General features: G+C 45.0%; 2 protein-coding genes across 2 annotated transcripts in view; both read left to right on the top strand.

Moving 5' to 3' along the window:
- LOC148715566 (uncharacterized) overlaps positions 1 to 19,941 on the top strand; it is a 43,089-nt gene extending 23,148 nt beyond the window's left edge. The window contains exon 2 of the mRNA XM_088712340.2: positions 249 to 19,941. Within this exon, the coding sequence (XP_088568466.1) occupies positions 8,871 to 10,226 (1,356 nt within the window). The 5' untranslated portion in view covers positions 249 to 8,870 and the 3' untranslated portion in view covers positions 10,227 to 19,941. The remainder of the gene's footprint in view (positions 1 to 248) is intronic.
- LOC148715567 (uncharacterized) lies at positions 1,544 to 2,374 on the top strand. Its single transcript, XM_088715331.1, has one exon. It carries the CDS (start codon positions 1,544 to 1,546, stop codon positions 2,372 to 2,374), a length of 831 nt encoding a protein of 276 aa, XP_088571457.1.
- Positions 19,942 to 20,495: the final 554 nt, after the last annotated feature.

The raw sequence follows: 20,495 nt of genomic DNA, 5'->3' as shown, positions 1-20,495 counted from the left end.
GCAGCACATGGCCAAGAGGAACCAAGTTTGGTCAGGCCCTTGTGGCCGAATTAGAAGTTCTTTGTCATTTGAATTAAGTCCAAAATAAGCCAAGGCAATCGGCCTATAAGAGGAGCCATTAGGGCCCTTAGGCAAGCATCTTCTAGCATTTGAATTTCCAGCAAAGTGTTAAGGGTTGTATCCCTTTTGTTTGTCGGCCGAAAGGCTTGGGCTAAGGAGGAGAACATCACTTCCCTTAGATTGTTTAGGCATCGCAAGGTTCCTTCCGGATCTTGCCAAGAGTCCTATGTAATCGTTGCTTGATTGGAATAGAGTCATTTGCTTTGCAATTCAGCCTCACATACATTGATTCTTTCCCTTAGCCGAGCGCCCATAGAGGTAGAGCATAGGAAGAGAGATACCCGCATCAAGTCGGTCCCAACGCACGGGGTTCGGGACCGCAAAGCCCCGCGGGCCAACAACAGCCACGCCAGCAATCCGTGGGAGCAAAGGCAACAGCGGCGCATCCCTGCAAATCGGGAAGGACATCACAACAAATCAGGAAGCGCAGCCCGGCCAACCAAAGCAGCAGCCAAATCAGGCTCCACCCGGACACATGGCAGCATCCACACAAGGCATGCGCCCGAGCCAACCATGCAGCCAATCCCGAGCGCCCACCTCAATGCAGCACATGGCCAAGAGAGAACCAAGTTTGGTCAGGCCCTTGCGGCCGAATTAGAAGTCCTTTGTCATTTGAATTAAGTCCAAAATAAGCCAAGGCAATCGGCCTATAAGAGGAGCCATTAGGGCCCTTAGGCAATCATCTTCTAGCTTTTGAATTTCCAGCAAAGTGTCAAGGGTTGTATCCCTTTTGTTTGTCGGCCGAAAGGCTTGGGCTAAGGAGGAGAACATCACTCCCCTTAGATTGTTTAGGCGTCGCAAGGTTTCTTACGGATCTTGCCAAGAGTCCTTTGTAATTCGTTGCTAATTGGAATAGAGTCAAGTTCCTTTCATCATTGAGCCCCGAACCATCTTGATTCATTCCCACCGCCGGCAGCGAAAGGCAATAGCACACGGCGTGGTTCCAAGGCTGCAAGAAGGAAGAGCGATACCCACAAGCAAGTCGGTCCCAACACATAGCAAAGTCCCTCAACCTTGGCGCGGGGTTTGGGACCGCAAAGCCCCGCGGGCCAACACCCAGGCTCGGGGCGTGACAGATTTGGTGTATCAGAGCTTAGGTTTAAGGTTACTAGGAATTGTGTTCGAAACAAACATATTTGAGCCTAGGTTTTAGGATTCCTAGGATCCGTTGGAAAAGGTGAGAGATGGGTAGGATTTAGACAAGAGGACAATATTATTTGCCTTTTGTTATAAATATATTAATTGAAGAAAATAATTTATGTTAATCTTATCTCAAATTCTTGACTGCTAGGTAGCAGTAAGCAATATGGAGGATGAAAGAGAAATAAGGGTACCTTCCCCGGACCCTGACAGCTAATCAATTTCACAAACCACTCCACACTCCGTAGCAATCCAGGCAGATCTGGCAGGAGTGTACCAGTTAATGGCACAACTGCTTCAGCAACAGCAACAGATGCAGTTGGCTGCCCAACCTGTACAGCCGATGGATTCCTATTACGAGAGGTTCCGTAGGCTGAATCCACCGACGTTTGATGGTGGATCCGATCCCATGATAGCTGAGATCTGGATCCGGAAAATGGAGATGTATCAGTTACTCCAATTTTCCGAGGAGGTAAAAGTCAGACTAGCTATCTTTATGCTAAGGGGGAATGCTGAGTTTTGGTGGATTGCTATGGAGACAGCATATGAGGTCAACGGAATGGCCTGGAGAGATTTTAAGAGGGTATTTTATGCTAAGTACTTTTCGGACTCAGTCAGGCAAATAAAGCAGAATGAGTTTTTATCGCTGACTCAGTCCGAGCATATGACTGTCTTGGATTATGCCAATAGGTTCAATGAGCTGGGTCGATTCTGCCCTCAGTTCATGGAGGACGATACGAATAGAGCCAACCGGTTCGAACAAGGGCTTAGATATGGGATCAGGTCCTGGACATCTTCACAGTTAATTACCAACTATATGGATATTTTGGACAGAGCCTTGAAAGTGGAGGCTGAATTGAAAACATCTGATAGAGAAAGGACTGACCTGAGGAGATCTAGATCAGCTGGAAGTCAGAATGGCAGGCCATGGGATTTCAGGGGCACTCCAATTCAAAAGAAGCCCAGGGCCCGCACTTACTCTAGCAGATCCTATAGTGGGCCCTATATGAGGAGAGCGGGGGCATGTTATAGTTGTGGGCGAACTGGACACCTGGCACGTGATTGCCTATACAAGAGGAGGAATGAGCTCAGACCTCCTGTACCTGGTGACTAGAGGCCAAGAAGCAATGCTCGAGTTTTGCACTGACCCACCAAGATGCCAGTGCCAATGATTGGGTGGTGACAGGTATATTACCAGTCAGCTTGGTTGATGCCTCTATTTTGTTCGATTCTGGCTCTATGCATTCCTTTATTTCAGTTAATTTTTCTAGATAATTATACTGCATACTTGAGAAACTAGAAGAACCATTATATGTTCCTACACCCCTATAGAAAACAGTAATTGTTGATATTAGTGCAAGAATTGCATAATTCAATTAGGGGTAGGAGAGTTAGTGACAAATCGTATATAACTTGACATGCAAGATTTTGACATCATTTTGGGAATAGGCTGGATGTCTCAGTACCACACTCATATTGACTGCTACAGTAAAAGAGTGATATTCTAGATACCTGAAGAACCAGGGTTCTTCTTTCAAAGCGATGCACATGTGTAATGTAATTCATCATTACATTTAATTTTTGCCCTGAAAGCTATGAAGGCACTAAGAAAGGAGTGTAAGACTTATTTAGCCTGTGTAATGGATACCTGAAAAGAGACCAAATTGGAGGATATCCCAGTAGTGAATGAATACCCTGATGTTTTTCCGAAAGATATTCCTGGCTTGCCACGAGAGAGAGAGATTGAATTTGCAAATGATTTGATTCCCAATACCACACCAATCTTCAAAACCTCCTATAGAATGGCTCCAACTGAAATGAAAGAATTAAAGTAACAGTTGCAAGATCTGCTTGATAAGGGCTTCATTCGACCTAGTGTATCACCTTGGGGAGCTCTAGTATTATTTGTAAAGAAAAAAGATGGAAGGTTGAGGTTATGTATTGGTTATCGAGGATTGAACAAGGTAACAATAAAGAACAAATATCTTCGGCCCCGGATTGATGAATCTTGTAAGGTGTATACTGATTGTAAAAGTCTAAAATACCTTTTTACCCAAAAGGAACTCAATATGAGATAGAGAAGATGATTGGAATTGATAAAAATTATGATTTGTCTATACACTACCCTCCAGAAAAAGTTAATGTTGTAGTAGATGCACTGATCAGAAAAGCTTTTGGTAATATTGCTACTCTACTCACCTCCGAAAAAAGCTAATATTGTAGTAGATGCACTGATCAGAAAAGCTTCTGGTAGTATTGCTGCTCTACTCACCTTCCGGAAAAGCTAATATTGTGGTAGATGCACTGAGCGGAAAAGCTTCTGGTAGTATTGCTGCTCTACTTACCTCTCAGAGAGGAATCTTGGAAGATATGAGGAGAGCAGAAATCGAGGAATGTTGGCATGATCTTGATGCACATTTGGCAAATCTATGTGTGCAACCTATCTTGATAGAGAGGATTAGGATTGCCCAAACAGATGACCCTCAATTGCAAAAGATTAGAAGTGACATTGGGCAGGTTCTTAGTCAGAGTTCAGACTTCATGGGGATGGATCATTGAGACTCAGGAACTGAATTTGTATTCCAAATGACTCTGATTTAAAAAGAGAAATTATTAGAGAAGCTCGTAATACTGGATATACAGTACATCCTTGGAGTACAAAGATGTATAAAGATTTAAATATATATATATATATATATATTCAGATCTTTTTGAAAGCTAAGGTATATTAAATTTCGAGGACGAAATTTTTAAAAGGAGGGGAGAATGTGATGATTGGGCCCCAGATGGGCCGACCTGGACCGAAGTCGGCAGCCCATCTGGGGGCCACTATCTATTACTTCGGGGGGAAGAAAGGGAGGTATGCCTGTCAGGTGTTAATGCGGTTACAACCGCCTAAAACCCTCTAAACCTCGCCCTTCTAGCCCTTATGCCTTCCTCCTTGTACGCTCCCTCCCAAATTTGGAAGCTGTCGGATCTTGGCTCCTCGTCGGTGTCCGGAGAAGGTGCACGCGGACTCCTCCCCGGAACTAGGTGAGCCTCTCATTTCTTTTTCCCGTAGCCTTCTTCCCTCCCGATTTTCTCAGAATAACAGAGAAAGAAAGAAAGAAAGAAAGAGGGGAAGAGGGAAGCGGAGGCTCATTGTGTGCGGCCGCGAGCGTCGCCGGCGTCGCTGACCCCGGCTGTGAGCACCGCGACTGTCGCAGGGAGCGGCCGTAGGCTCGGCCACGGGCATTCCGCAACGCCGTTGGCTTCTCTCGGCGCGTCTCTTCTCCACGGGAGAAGAGAGAGCCGCCGCGTGCGCCGCCGGCCCTCCCAAGAGCTCCATCACCCCTCCTCCCAAGCTTTGGCTTGGGATCTTCCTCCTCCTGTGCTCACGGGAGAAGAGTGGGAACGTTAGAGGAGAAGGGAAGAAGAAAAGGAAAGGAAGAAGAGAGGAGGAGGAGAAGAAAAAGAGAGAGGGAGAGCTACGGGGAGAAGAAAAAGAAGGGAAAGAGGATGCTTCGGGAAGAAGAAAAGAAGAAGAAGAAGAAAAAAAAGAGGGGAGCAGGGAAGCTTCGGGAAGAAACAGGAAGAAGGAAAGAAAGAGAAAAGAAAAAAAAGAAGAAAAAGAAAAGAGAAAGGAAAGAGAAAGAGAAGAAAAAGAAAAGAGAAAAGAAAAGCAAAAGGAGAAAGAAAAGAAAAAAAGGCCCATCGTGGGCCGAACTGGGCCAAGCTTGGGCTTTGTTCATTGCGGGCCCAACTTGGGCCTAGTTCAACCATGTTGAGCCCAGTTTGGGCCGTACCCCTTTGTGGGCCCAACTTGGGCCCACTTCAGCCTTGTTGGACCCTATCTAGGTCGTACCTATTATGGGCCCAACTTGGGCTCAGTTCAGTCGTGTGGGGCCCTGTCGGGCCGTGTCCAATAGTATTTTAGATTTTGCTTCGCCCTGAAATTAACAAAGAAATTTATTATATCTAAACAGGGGCACTTGATCTGTTTGTTTGAAGTGGAATTTAAGCAAGGTAAGGTAAGTAATTTAATACCTCAAAGTGTATTTTTTAAAGTATTTGATAAAATAATTATTAGTGATTGAATTTTGAGATATATTTTGCACCTAGTAAAATGGGTCATGCATGTTCAATATCATTTGAAATTTATATTATATGTTATGAAATCTGGAAAATGTGACTGGGCAAATGATGAAAAATCTATTTTGTATACATGTATGTATTCTCAGCGTGGCTATGATCTGGCCCCGCCAATGGGGATTATTCGTTGGCCCTGTCGACTTGTATCTGTGAGAGATCGGTTTCGACACCGTACCACCGATGATTAGAATAGTGGTGTTTCGACACCGTACCATTAGTATTTAATAATAGTGGTATTTGGACACCGTACCACCAGTGTATAATAATAGTGGTGTTTGGCACTTTGTGCGACCCATGCCACTGGGTTTCGTGGCCGTAGCCTACATATGCTGGGATTTCTGTATCAGAGTTTTTGTGAAAATGATGAGTTTTGAAAAGAAGAAAAAAAAAGGTGCTTATCTGTGATTTAATTTTCAGTCATTTTTGTGTTTTGATTAATTATCTGATATGCTTTGACCCCACTCTGGGGTATTATGTTGCTTACTGGGCTAGTGTAGCTCATTATCCCATGTTATTTGTTTTTCAGATCCAGAAGCTTGATCGCACGGGATAGGGGAGTGCGATAGATTTTGGAAGTTTTTGCTAAAATTAGAATTTTTGGTTAGTCAAACTAAAATATTTGAACTATGTTGATATATGCAAATTTTGAAAACTTTGTAAGATTGTTTTGTATATATATATATATGTATATATATAATGCTTAAGCAAATTTAAAGTACCTGTGATAGCTTTGATTTGATCGGCTGCCTTGCGCGCCCGTGCGGCCCGCCGCGCAGGCATGCGGTGTCTGCCGCGCTCCGGGCCCTGGTGTTGCGAACCCCGCTCCGCCGAGTCAAATTTCAGCCGAAACAAGCGAGGTCAACCTCGCTCAAAGCCAAGACTCGGGCCAACTCCATTGCTTGGCGGCTTGGCCGAGCTTTGGCCAAGCATGGCAGCAGCCGACCCAACCCCGCACAGGCCCTGGACAGCGCCCATGCGAGGTTCGGGGCCATCAGCCACGACCGTACCCGTGCGTGGCCAACCGCGCGCCCGCACGGCCACAACCTGCATGCGGCCAACCGCACGTGCACCAGCCGGCGCGCGGCCCTCCGCGCGCCCCATCAGCCCGCGCGCAGCCCTCTGTGCACGCATCAGCCAGTGCGCGCCCGACCGGGTGCGCACCAGCCCGCACGTGGACCTCCGCGAGCGCTCAATCGGCAGCGCGCGACCCTCTGCGCGCACTCAGCAACCTCCTGGCGCCTGCGCCCGACCACAGTAGCGCGCGGCCCTCCGCGCGCCCCACTAGCCTGCGCGCAGCCCTCTGCGTGCGCACCAGCCCACGCGCGCCCGACCGCGCGCGCACCGGCCGTGCGCGGCCCTCCGCATGCACACTCGGCCATATCCGGGCATCCATGCCCGACTACAGCAGCATGCGCGCGCAAGGCAACCCACCAGCGTGCGCCCAACCTCGCCGGAGCACACTTGGCGCTCTGCGCCCGCGCGCAACTGACGACCACAGCCCGAGCGCGCGACCTACCACACGCTCGAGCCACTGCAGCAGCGGCAGCCCACGCGCGGCCCTCCAGCAGCGCGCACCCATCCAGCAGCGCGCACCCCTGCGCGCGCCCATCCAGCAGCGCGCACGCCTGCACGCGCACTTCCAGCAGCGCTCCGCACCCACGCCCACATGGCACGCCCAAGCCACGCATCAGCCAAATGCCATCCAAGGGGCCACGCGCCCGCAAGCACAAATGCCCCCACATGCCAAACATGGCAGCCATGCATACCAGCAACATATGGGCAGGCTGAACCCATGCAAATTAGCCTATGTTCGGCCAAGCCGGACCACATTGGCACTTAGCAAATCAAGCACAAACCAACGGGCAGCTCATCAGCCAACAGATGCATCACATGTGGGCCCAACCAGCAAAGAAGGAAAGAAGGCCTCCAAAGGCAGCGCACAGCCAAAAGCAGCAGGCCGAGCCACATGGCACAAATCCAGGCAAGGGGCCAAAGGAAGAAAGAGCACATGTAAAATGCGAGGAGGGAAGAAAGAGCACATGTGAAATGTGAGGAGTCTGTGGACTCTTCCATAGCAAACCAGCGAGCAAGTGCATGGGCGGCCAAGATGCATCAGGCAGCAAGATAAGAGGAGGACAAGAGGACAAGTCAGCAATCCACGGGAGGAAAACTGTCGGATCCGCGTCCCGGCCAACCAGGACACGTGTCCCGGCCAACCAGGATCCGCGTCCAAGCCAGCCCGGGAGCAGCCAACAACCAGCCACCAAGGGATACCAAATCAGCCAACCATGGACAAATGGCAGCACCCGCACGGGACACGCGATCCGGCCAACCAAGCAACGCATCTCGGGCATCCAAGTTCCTAGCAGAATTCAGCACATGGCCAAAGGAATTCAAATTCAAGTTGGATCTCCTTGTGGCTGATTTAGAATAGTTTTGAATTTTGAATTCATTCCAAGAATAAGCCAAGGCGTTAGGCCTATATAAAGGAGCCCTTAAGGCCCTTTGAAGGCATCCATTAGATCATTGAAGAATTGTTTTGAGTTGTCATTGTTCGGGGTTAATCCCCTAGGTCCCTTAGTGGGAATTTTTGGCCGCAAGGCTTGGGCGGCACTTGTGCCTATTTCGGTCTAGGGGTTAGGCCTTAGATTTGGGCTAGGGTGGGGAACATCAGGCTCCCTAGATTTTTTTAGGCAGTGCAAGGTCCCTTCCTGACCCTTGCCGAGAGTCCCTTGTATTTCGTTGCTTATTGGAATAAGAGTCAGTTCCTTTTCATTGGGAGCCCATCTTGATTCTTTTTCCCACTGCCGGCACCATCATTGGAAGAGCACACGGCGTGGTTCCAAAAGCAGCAAGAAGAGGCGCGTTACACACATCAAGTCGGTCCCAACAACACAACAACTTCCAAACCTTGGCACGGGGTTTGGGACCGCAAAGCTCCGCGGGCCAACACTGGTGCTTTCATTGAGAGACTACAACGGAGATCGTCGGGTAATCGGCTTTAGTCCAAATCCATGGAAGGGCGATCTAAAAGGGTAACGCACTACCTTTTCAGATCTAAATTCGGTATTGATTAGTTCATGAGATCTGAAAATCAGATCTAAGTTTTTCATTGCTATTGCTTGAGAGATCTGATTGTAAAGGGGTTTTAAAACATTGTCGTGATAGTTGAGAGATTGTCCTTGTAAGGGAGATTTTGTGTGTGTAATCCTCACATCATAAGGAGGGTCGGCTCATCCTTTGGGTGACTTCCATAGGAGGATTGGTTTTTGTTTGGAAAAAAAAGATTGTAGATCTATCATGGAGTTGGGGGGCGACTCAAAAGGTAGTAATAACCAACTAGGCCGAATGTGGGAAAATATTATAAACACTTTGGCTGACATAAGGAGAGAAAGTAAGAAAAAATATGAGGGAAAACATGAATCGAAGAAGAAGTGTTGTAGAGAGAAGATTAGAGGGAGACCAAGATAGAGAGAGATATGGGGTACTATGATGAGAGTACCGAGTCCGAAGAGGAGCTTGTCCATGTTCGAAGGCTTGAAGGCCGGAGAAGACACATGGATAGGAGGAAGAAAGGGCTGATTGGTGATGTCTATGATGAGAGTTCTACTAGGGATCTAAGGCTTCAAGGGGGGCCAAAGGAACATAGATTTAACCGTCCAACATCCAACCACAAGTATAACACCAATACAAAATCTACCGACGGCCATGAACTTTTTTCCAAAGCCGATCATACAGCCCCAAAGCTGCGGCAACCAGCTGCGACAACAAAGGCCGCAGCATCAACCTTGGAGGAAGATGATCAGCAAGTGAGGATTGGGGGTGATCTTGATTCTCTACCAAAAAAATCTGCAGCAGCAGAAATTTCAGCACTCGTAGAAGTTTCTACCACCGCAAGGTTCAGCCGGACAAAATCAGCTGCTAAGACACCAACTACAGCAGCAAAGGAGACGGCTGCAGCCCAAGCCAACAAGGTAAAGAAACTTACCCGTGATGAATTGCAAGACTTCATCGACAAGGGGCTCTGCCTCAAGTGCGGCGCCAAGTGGAAAAAAGACCATAGTTGCAACTCCGACCAGGCCCTTTTGCTGGACGACAGCAGCGAACTGAAGGCCAAAGGTGTCGCTGCAACTTCAGATCGCAGCAGCAGCGAATTCCAGCAACTTGAAGCCACCGAACCAGGAAATCCAATTCTGCGGGTTGCTGAAACTAATTGCATCAAAAGAGATGCTGCTGAAACCAACCCCTGCACGGTAGAAGATGCTGAAGCAGAACCTGATGTTGAGACAAAGTCTGCAGCAACCAGCCATGGCGAAACAACCCATGAAACCGAGCCTGCTGATGCAGAAGATCAAAGACTGCAAACTCCAGAAATCTGCAATGAAATTGCTGCAGCGGCTGATGGACTTGCGAATCACCCGTTGCAAGGAGGATTGTTCTATTGGAGGTATGTTCTTGTACCAATCATTCCAAATTACACAAGGAACATGCTTGGCTACTTCCACTACCGCAAGGATGACAACAATGTGGCGGCACATGAGCACTCCAACTTCATCCTTGAGGGCAAGGATGTTCTCCAAGGGAGGGGGAATGTTGCAAACCCGCTCCGCCGAGTCAAATTTCAACCGGAACAAGCGAGGCCAACCTCGCCCAAAGCCAAGACTTGGGCCAACTCCATTGCTTGGCGGCTTGGCCGAGCTTTGGCCAAGCATGGCAGCAGCCGGCCCAACCCCGCACAGGCCCTCCACAGCGCCCATGTGAGGTTCAGGGCCATCAGCCACGACCGTACCCGCGCGCAGCCACAACCTGCACGCGGCCAACCGCGCGTGCACTAGCCGGCGCGCGGCCCTCCGCGCACCCCATCAGCCCGCGCGCAGCCCTCTGCGCACGCATCAGCCAACGCGCGCCCGACCGTGTGCGCACTAGCCCGCACGTGGACCTCCGCGCGCGCTCAACCGGCAGCGCACGACCCTCTGCGTTCACAACCAGCAACGCGCGACCCTCTGTGCGCGCACTCAGCAACCTCCTGGCGCCCGCGCCCGACTACAGCAGTGCGTGGCCCTCCGCACGCCCCACCAGCCCGCGCGCAGCCCTCAGCAACCTCCTGGCGCCCGCGCCCGACCATAGCAGTGTGTGGCCCTCCTCGCGCCCCACCAGCCCGCGCGCAGCCCTATGCGTGCGCACCAGCCCACGCGCGCACCGGCAGCGCGCGGCCCTCCGCATGCACACTCGGCCATATCCGGGCATCCGCGCCCGACTGTAGCAGCATGCGCGCGCAAGACAACCCGCCAGCGCGCGCCCAACCTTGCCGGAGCACACTTGGCGCTCTGTGCCCGCGCGCAACCGACGACCGCAGCCCGAGCGCGCGACCAACCACACACTCGAGCCACTGCAGCAGCGGCAGCCCACGCGCGGCCCTCCGCGCGCGCCCGAGCAGTGCGCACCCCTGCGCGCGCCCATCCAGCAGCGCGCACACCTGCACGTGCACTTCCAGCAGCGCTCTGCACCCACGTCCGCATGGCGCGCCCAAGCCACGCATCAGCCAAATGCCATCCAAGGGGCCACGCGCCCGCAAGCACAAATGCCCCCACATGCCAAACATAGCAGCCATGCATACCAGCAACATATGGGCAGGCTGAACCCATGCAAATCAGCCTATGTTCGGCCAAGCCGGACCACATTGGCACTTGGCAAATCAAGCACGAACCAACGGGCAGCTCATCAGCCAACAGATGCATCACATGTGGGCCCAACCAGCAAAGAAGGAAAGAAGGCCCCCAAAGGCAGCGCACAACCAAAAGCAGCAGGCCGAGCCACATGGCACAAATCCAAGCAAGGGGCCAAAGGAAGAAAGAGCACATGTAAAATGTGAGGAGTCCGTGGACTCTTCCATAGCAAACCAGCGAGCAAGTGCATGGGCGGCCAAGATGCATCAGGCCGCAAGATAAGAGGAGGACAAGAGGACAAGTCAGCAATCCACGGGAGCAAAACTGCCGGATCCGCGTCTCGGCCAACCAAGACATGCGTCCCGGCCAACCAGGATCCGCGTCCAAGCCAGCCTGGGAGCAGCCAACAACCAGCCACCAAGGGATACCATATCAGCCAACCATGGACACATGGCAGCACCCGCACGGGACACGCGATCCGGCCAACCGAGCAACGCATCCCAGGCATCCAAGTTCCTAGCAGAATTCAGCACATGGCCAAAGGAATTCAAATTCAAATTAGATCTCCTTGTGGCTGATTTAGAATAGTTTTGAATTTTGAATTCATTCCGAGAATAAGCCAAGGCGTTAGGCCTATATAAAGGAGCCCTTAAGGCCCTTTGAAGGCATCCATTAGATCATTGAAGAATTGTTTTGAGTTGTCATTGTTCGGGGTTAATCCCCTAGGTCCCTTAGTGGGAATTTTCGGCCGCAAGGCTTGGGCGGCACTTGTGCCGATTTCGGTCTAGGGGTTAGGCCTTAGATTTGGGCTAGGGTGGGGAACATCAGCCCCCCTAGATTGTTTTAGGCAGTGCAAGGTCCCTTCCTGACCCTTGCCGAGAGTCCCTTGTATTTCGTTGCTTATTGGAATAAGAGTCGGTTCCTTTTCATTGTGAGCCCATCTTGATTCTTTTTTCCACTGCCGGCACCATCATTGGAAGAGCACACGGCATGGTTCCAAGAGCAGCAAGAAAAGGCGCGTTACCCACATCAAGTCGGTCCCAACAACACAACAACTTCCAAACCTTGGCGCGGGGTTTGGAACCGCAAAGCCCCGCGGGCCAACACCCAGGCTCGGGGCGTGACAGCACATATATAAGCTAGATTAGGTAACATGTGAGCCAAGTGATGATGTTGAGACACCCCCAGATATGAAAAGCTATAGGCTTGTACGCTGGATCCAAATAAGTTGGGTATTGGCATTTGTGATGATGAACTTGTGTGCGCTAGATTATTATGCTTTCATCAGTACTACAAGTTACTATGCATATGTAACAACTTTTTTTTCGAGAGAGAAAGGAGGCCCACCTGCATTATAATTACCAATGTCCTAATGCTTGGGTGTGCACCACCCAAGAATTGAACCTAGAACCTCTGGTTGTTAAGCAGAGGGGTTTAACCATTGAGGGTAGCCCCAGTTCACGTATCTAACAACTGAAAACAAATAAAAACAGGTCCTATCATGTTTTTTCACATTTGTATGGCCTGTCATATATTCATAATAAATCCAAGTTATCACAAGATTATGACTAATTTATGTTCGGTAGAGACACTTATATTTGCATTGTATAACACCTTCGTACAACTAAAATTATAACTTTTTATATAGGTGGTTGGTTGATGAAATTTGGGAAAGTGCACCTAAGGCAAGTTTACTTTGTTTTCTACTTGATCTTTCTATACTAGTTTTTAGTGTTGGCGTATATTTGCATGCTTGCAATGAAGCTTGAATGTTGTAACTCTTTATGTACTGATGGGATGCATGCATGATTTTCTTCATCATTTTTGGGCCCCTTAATGTCTTAATGTCGGACATTCTCTCTGTGTGTATATTTGCATACAGATAGATGTTTATATCTGCATTCAGGTGACCTTTGTCCTAATGATTATTTTTTTTAATTGTTGTGATGATGCTTACTTTCTTCTCCCTTGTGCTTTGAGCTTTGTTTTGTGTAATGACTGCAGCTATCATTTTAATGAGGACATAGTTCAAAATGTTTGTATTTGGCTGACATCTAATGTGTCCTTTGACAACACATCCTTTTTAGAAGAATATAAATTCCTTTTCATTTTACTCTAGAAAGGTGGACATGGTACTTTGGTAATTGTGGTTGTTATTATAGCAGTGTGCTTCTTTCTGTTTGCACTGAAGTTGAAATTGTGATGTAAGACTAATTATGGTTGGCCTACAAAGGCATAGGTGGACCAAAGGAATTAGGCAACGGTTTAGGTCAAGAAATCTCCCTGTTGTTCTATTACAGAGAAGGATGTTTTTTTGAAGATTGTAAAATTCAGGCCTGCCAAAAAATTATTCTAATCTCAATTCCCTTTATCTGATCTTTATCCTAATCTGTTTTCCATCACTCTGGATGAATATGATACTGTGTCTCCTCTATTGGGCCAAATATCCCCTCCTCTATTGGGCCAAATACTCGCTGAAGGTCCTAATTAAAGCAGAAAAAAAAGACAGATCAGGTTGAGCTGTATTTATGAAATCAGAGAGCTTGGCAGATATTGACAAAAACCATTATTCCCTGCTTAGGGTGCTTCTAAAATTACAAGCAATAACCTAACTAATATTTGCATATTTATCACTTCAGTCGTGTCATTTATGGATCACCCATCTAACCCTTGCTTATTTATCACTATAACTGGGTCATGTTTAGAGCTGATCATGGGCAGAGATTGGGCACGAAAAGATCATATTTTAAATAGGCTCGGACTGAAGCTCGATTAAAAATGAATAGAGTTTAGGCCTGAGGTCCGGCCTACGATCAGCTATAGTCATGTTGTAGGAGGTTGCTTGTGATAACGATCTAGCCAACCCTTGTTCGCTTCTCGCCATAATTAGGTCGGGTTGTGGCGCATCGCTTAGAATAGGGGACACCCGAACATTCACATGCATCGAGTTAAGATCTAATGATGGGATCATCAATTCAGTTGATTTAGATTTTTAATAGGAATTCTTTTTATTGAAATAAAAGAAGACATGAGGAGAATTTTAATCATGGTTTTGTCTATCCTTTTAAGTGGTACCTAGGAGTAATACAATTTGTTCCATTACATTTTATCTCATTCCTGAGGTGGCCTTTTGTTCCAAAGGCATGGTTATCATAGCAAGAATATGGTGGTTGTCATGGTTTGCAATTGTCATATTGATGTTTATATTTCTATTTATTGTATGATCTCATGACGGAGCGTGCTTGGGTCCACAAACGTGCAAGGCGAAATTTCCTGATGCCAACAAACACTAAAGTCTAAAAGGAGCCATAGGAATTTTAATGTGTCTATCCATATATTTACAACCTTAGTACTAAATGGATGGTGCACATTATAGATAGATTAATATAGTATATTAATAATTAAAATGATAATAGTTATGTCAAGTTAAAAGGGATTTGCTTTATAATCCATGCTTTTCTATGTACTTATTTTAAAAAAAGTCTTCAACTTAAAACATCAAAATTTATGTGACATTTATGAAAGTGATTTTAAAGCATGATGGTTTTAAGCACCAAAATGCCACTCTGTTATATCCCTAAACATCTCCAGACTGGAGGTGAGATCCAATTCGTGGGTTTAGTGGAGGGTCTTTCTAGACAAGTTTCATTCTGCTCCCCGACAAACTGGAAGGCACTTGTGACCATTTGAGTTTATAATAGGTACAATAACATTAAAATTATCTTGCATCATGAAATGCTTATTGATTTACCATAACTTAATAATAGATCCCATAAAATACTTGCCACAAAAAATGGTTATAAATATTTTATTGAATTTTGTTTAAGGACTAATATGTCCCTTGCAAGCATGGTGGTACAAATAGGATACATATGCTATTATGAGATAAGCTTTAGGATGATAACAGAGATGTGGGATTTGTTCAAAAGAAATTGTTGTATGTATTTCACCAACGCATTTAAGACTGACAATGAAAAAAAACCAATTTTTGAAAACCAAATCTGGTGAGAAAGAACTTAGTTTGTGCATGAGGACATGTGAAAGTCTGTTCGGTAAACTTTATGCATTATGAAATAAATAAACCATGTCTTCTAATTGCAAGAAAATCCATTGTATAAATCTCCCATGATTCTCTTAGAAATAATTGTCAATGCAACAGTTGAAACATGCAAGTTGGGTGTGTTCGAATAATAAATAAAAAATAAACATGAGCATATATACCTTTCAGTCCCAAGTACTTGCATCCAAGATTTGATTGTGGCTTTTGAATGACAAATGGATCAAACAAATTCATCTAACATTTATTGAAGTAAAACCTATGATGTTGAAGGAAACTTATACAATGTAAGCATTTCTTCTTTCTATCATTTTCTTCCTGAAAGTCATTCTTTCATAGCTGGTTGGCAATTAACAGCCTTGTTAGCCAACAACAAAAGTATACCAACTCTAATTCTGTTTTCATAGGTGTCTTGTCCTTGTAGAAAGTAAGTAATTGTTGGTTGGACATGGTGAAAAAAAAAAAACAGATGGAGAGGTAGGTGTCATGTGGGTTCTTTTTACCCTTATGAAATGGAGGTCCAAACGTGCAGGGGATCAAAAGCTGTGGCAGCTAGGCTTGCACTTGAAGTTAGGAAAGCTGTTGACTTTAAGAGAGTGGGAGGGCATCAAGAGTAACACCTCTTAAGAGAGTGGGAAGTCCAGAATTTTTTGAAAGCAGTCGACTTTGCATGTTCGGACTCTCTCCTCGTTTTTCAAGAGCCTGATTTTTTGGATAGTGTCTAATTGCTTAGTTTGTTCTTCGGTTTTTATTGAAATATGAAATTTTGTAGGAACCTAGCTATAACATATATGATATGAGAAGTGAGCAGATTTGTTTGGGTTCTCCAGTTTCCTTTTGGCTATTGATTTAGGGCCAATTCACACAATTGTTAATCTTGTGGGTAAGGTTGGATGTGTATATATACATCGATGGACCTGCCACTCAAATCAATGATTAAAATAATTTGTAAAAGTAAGTTAAGCATTCTCAGTATTAGGGGTATGTTTCTTGCACTTTTATCTGGGTTATGAAGGGTGATTACATTATTTTCTGGTGAAAAGGAGGATGCTTTGTGCTGAAGCACAAAGGTTTGGGCTAACTTACTCAAATGGGGTTTTTGGATGAGTGTTGCATGGCTAGTGGCATAAGAGAAGGCCAAGTGTGTGAAATTGAGGTTACTTTTACAAAATTCTAATTGTCACAACAACTAATGTTCATACATGCCTAACCTACAAGTGAATTTATGTATGCTAATTTGGTTGGGTACATCTTGCAAATGCATTTGTTAAGACAACGCGTTAGTTCCTTGTGGTGGATAGCCATATCACTTAGTACTGTAATGGACTTGATGAAGCAATGAACAAGCAGATGTAGGTAGATATATGAGGAGAGAAGGTTAAAGCGGAATAAGTAGAGGAAAAAAGATAAGAAAGAATATTGTAGGAAGCAAGGTTCACCGTTGTGGTACCAGACCCTATATCGGTTATATTTTGGTACAGTGTCTGTATGCCTTATGGGGGTTAATTCGGCATACTGACACTTAGTACGCCCACCATATCATGTATAGTGTGCATGGTACACACCTGTACCAATTAACATAGCATACCATGGTAGGAAGCAATGATGAAGGGGATAAAAGCATGGGGAATAAAGATTAATGGAAGAATCCCCGAGAGGACTACAGAAGAAGTGGGGAAAAAAGACAAAATATTTTTGGTAGGGATGATCGAGAAAATAGGGAAAAAATAAGAGGCAAAATCCCCTAATATAAAATGTGAATGGCTTTGAGACTACTTGTATAAAGCCATCCTCAGAGCCTGAAGCCTCACTATATGTGATGTGCATAAAAGCGAATAAAAAATACATCCCAAAATTTAAAACGTTTCCCACTAGCAGGTCCCCACTGAAAAAGACCTGCATGTAAGGGAAAAAAAACGAAAAGGATATTCAGTTCTTAAGTGAGAAGGAAAAAAAAAACATTTTTCTAGGGACAAAAAGATTTTGGAAACTGGATTCTCTTTAGAATCTGGAATTCCCACCGACTTTTTCTCTTCTGAAAATTTGAAACTTCCGATCTGATTCAGTCTCCTCACCTTTACTCAGCCATTCATTTTAATCTATGTTTCTCTCTTTTTTGTGCACTGTGAAATCTTGAAGTCCAAGGTCTTTGCTGCTGTGGGCCCTGCATCCATTCACAAGAGAGAATAAACTGTACACACAAAAAAAAGTAGCATGCCTTACTGTTGCTTTTTTTTTAAAAAAAAAGAAACAAGAAAAGAAAAATACATGACTTATCCTTGTTTTATGTTGGATGTGCTGCAGATGCCCCACTCCAGTTATATATATAAAGAAACAGAAAGGCCCAGAGGGGGAAGGAAAAGAAAAAAGAACAGTAAAAATAATTTGCTCATGGTTAGCTAGTTGCTGATGAGAGACTTTCATTGACTGTTTCATTAACTTTCTTCAAGTTTATGAATTCTTTTTTGTCTTTTTGTTCTGGAGAATTTCTTGAGTATGACAAATCAGTTAAAAGATTTGAGAATTAATCGTTGACTTTATATTCTCTAACAACTTATCACATCCTATAAATTGGAGCTCCTCTCTTTTTCTCTTTTCTCTTCTATCCAATATCAGTTAAGAAAACTTTACTTTTTTAAATCCCTGATCCCCCTCCTTCCTCCACATATCTTTTGATTCCAACCCATAGAAGAGGAGAAAACAGATCTATAACAGCCTATATTTTTTTTAAAAAAAATCTTAAGTTTTTTACACTTCCTATCAAGGTATTCTGGTGGTTGCAATTTCCAAATTGTGCTAAAAAATTGCAGTTTCTAGAAAGCAGCCAAAGTTGAAGTTCGCAAGGCATGTGGATCGTTATGACATGGAATTTGCTTGTGCCAAATAAGAGGTTGGCATGGGGGTATTGGCAGATGTAAGAGGAGACCTTGCAGCATGTTGATTCTATTGCGTGCTGCTCAGTCTGTTGGAAATTTTGTAGATTTTTCCTGTGTTAAAATTCTTCTACTCTTTTGGGAGCATTGGCTGTGCATAGGTTGTGCTAATGGATCCACCTAAACCAATGTAACTGATAGCAAGACCCACATAGAAGAATGTGTCTTACCACTGACACAGAGGAAACATGAAGTTGTTTTTTTGAATATTCTTTGAAAACAGAAATTTTGAATCTTCTAAGGTCCATTATCTGCATATAAAAATAGATCCTTGGGTATAGAGAGTTTCTATCTGGTGTTATCTGGGTTTAAGAGTGAAAAATTGCCATTTCTGGAGAGTTCTGCTGGCTCTACAGCTATTTGCTAAAGGTAGTCATTTAGTAAAGCTAATCAATAAACTTTAATTACAGTATTTTTATGCTTGTGTTTATCTTATTGCAAATGTAAGTTACTTTTGGTAATTGTATTTTTTAGGTTTCTGCTCAGTTACCTGCTTTTACGTTATTGGGGTTTATACGTGGTTATCTTATAATTCAGAATGTTTAGTCTGGTGCTTGAAATCGCTAGGATTTTGATGGTTGCGGGTTTTGAGTTGAAAGGGGTACAAGGAACATAGAGTGGTGGAACTTAGACTAAAGTCATGCCATATTATATATATATCTTTCATCATTATTAATAGAAGAAATAGAAGGCAAATAGTTGGAAGAAGGTGACCATTGTGCTCTCTATGTATATATGCATGCATGCATGTACTATTTATTCTGTAAATTTTAATTTCTCTTGTTTTTTGACTGATTCTGAATATTGAACTTCCTAAAAACAAACAAGCCAGTTGCTATGTTCTTTTATGTGTATGTATTATTTTTTCTGTAATTTCTAATTTATCCTGTTTTTTGAATGAATCTGAATATTGAACTTCCTATGCATTTATGTATATGTGTGTGTGTATTCTCCTGTTTTTGATTGAATTTGGATATTGAACCTCCTACTCTCTCTCTCTCTCTCTGTGTGTGTGTGTACTCTCTAATTTCTCATTTTCTTCTGTTTTTTGACTGAATCTGGATATTGAACTTCCTACTGAACAAACAAGCCTGTTGCTATCTTCTTTTACATAGCAATCACCATCATCTGTATATATGGATTAGAGTCCAAAATTTTGTTCCTACAAATGAATTAAGCACAATCAGCATAACTAGTGTGGTGTTTTATTATTTTGCAATCTTATAATTCATTCAAGTATAACTTAATGTTTGCATGCGATCAGCACTTAGCTTTTTAACGTATGATAAGTGAAAGTTGTCTACTTAATGAACAATTAATTTGAAAAATCGTTTCATGCTTGATGTGATGTTAACAAGGTTGAGAGCTAAATTAGAACAATGGAGGCAAATTTTGGAGAATATGGTTTTTTTTTTTTTTTTGGTACACTGGCTACTCACACTAATCTCTCGTTGAATAAGGCCAACAGAATCAGAAAAAAGAATACAACTCAGTGGTGGAGGAACAATAGTATGGTTGGTCTAGAGGATCTCTCCAAAATGATGGGTTGCGTAGGAGGTGATCCAATCAGCGGCTTTGTTTGCCTTCCTATACATATGCATGGCTCGAAAGGCTACACACCCTCTCACCGGTCAGGGGATGTCGCCCATGAGTAGAGTTCGATATATGATTTATCATTCATGGACGTTGATAAGATCCTTCCATTTAGCAGCACCTTAGGATGGCATAGCCTTAACGTTAATGGCGAGGTTCAAACGAGGAAAGGCTTACGGTGGATACCTAGGCACCCAGAGACGAGGAAGGGCGTAGCAAGCGACGAAATGCTTCGGGGAGTTGAAAATAAGCATAGATCCGGAGATTCCCGAATAGGTCAACCTTTCGAACTGCTGCTGAATCCATGGGCAGGCAAGAGACAACCTGGCGAACTGAAACATCTTAGTAGCCAGAGGAAAAGAAAGCAAAAGCGATTCCCAGGTAAGATCGGTTCAGGATCATGGGATCCTTTTCTATCAGATAGGAAGGGCTGTTGCACAAAATGTACTTCTAAGTAATTGCCCCATGGATCCTATATCTATCTATATGAAGAAGAGAAGAACTGCCTCGCTTCGCCCATCCCTCAGTATCGACTCAATTACCAATGCTGAGTCACCCTCAAGGATGATGTGCCCGGCCCCTGTTGCTGGAAATTGAATCCGGGGGCGACCACTGGCTGAGAAGGAGGAGCTCTGGCAAGAGTTGTGGTGCGTCGACGGGCGGTGTCCTTCGGAGATCCTGCAAGAAGCCGGTGGCCGTCCCTCTGACTTAAGCATCGGAGTCCTCCTTCGGGAGAAAGAAGTTTCTCTTTTTATAGAAGGGGTGTCAGGGTTACTTGTGATGTGACTGGGCGAATTAATGGGTTATCGTCATGATTGCGCGTGGTCGTGTGCATTAATGAGCTGGCGTGGGCAG

Source organism: Phoenix dactylifera, chromosome 1 (assembly GCF_051530095.1).
Source record: "Phoenix dactylifera cultivar Ajwa chromosome 1, Ajwa_hap1_PhDact_Kaust_v1.1, whole genome shotgun sequence".
Taxonomy (NCBI): domain Eukaryota; kingdom Viridiplantae; phylum Streptophyta; class Magnoliopsida; order Arecales; family Arecaceae; genus Phoenix; species Phoenix dactylifera.
This window is presented reverse-complemented; position numbering and strand designations above follow the sequence as displayed.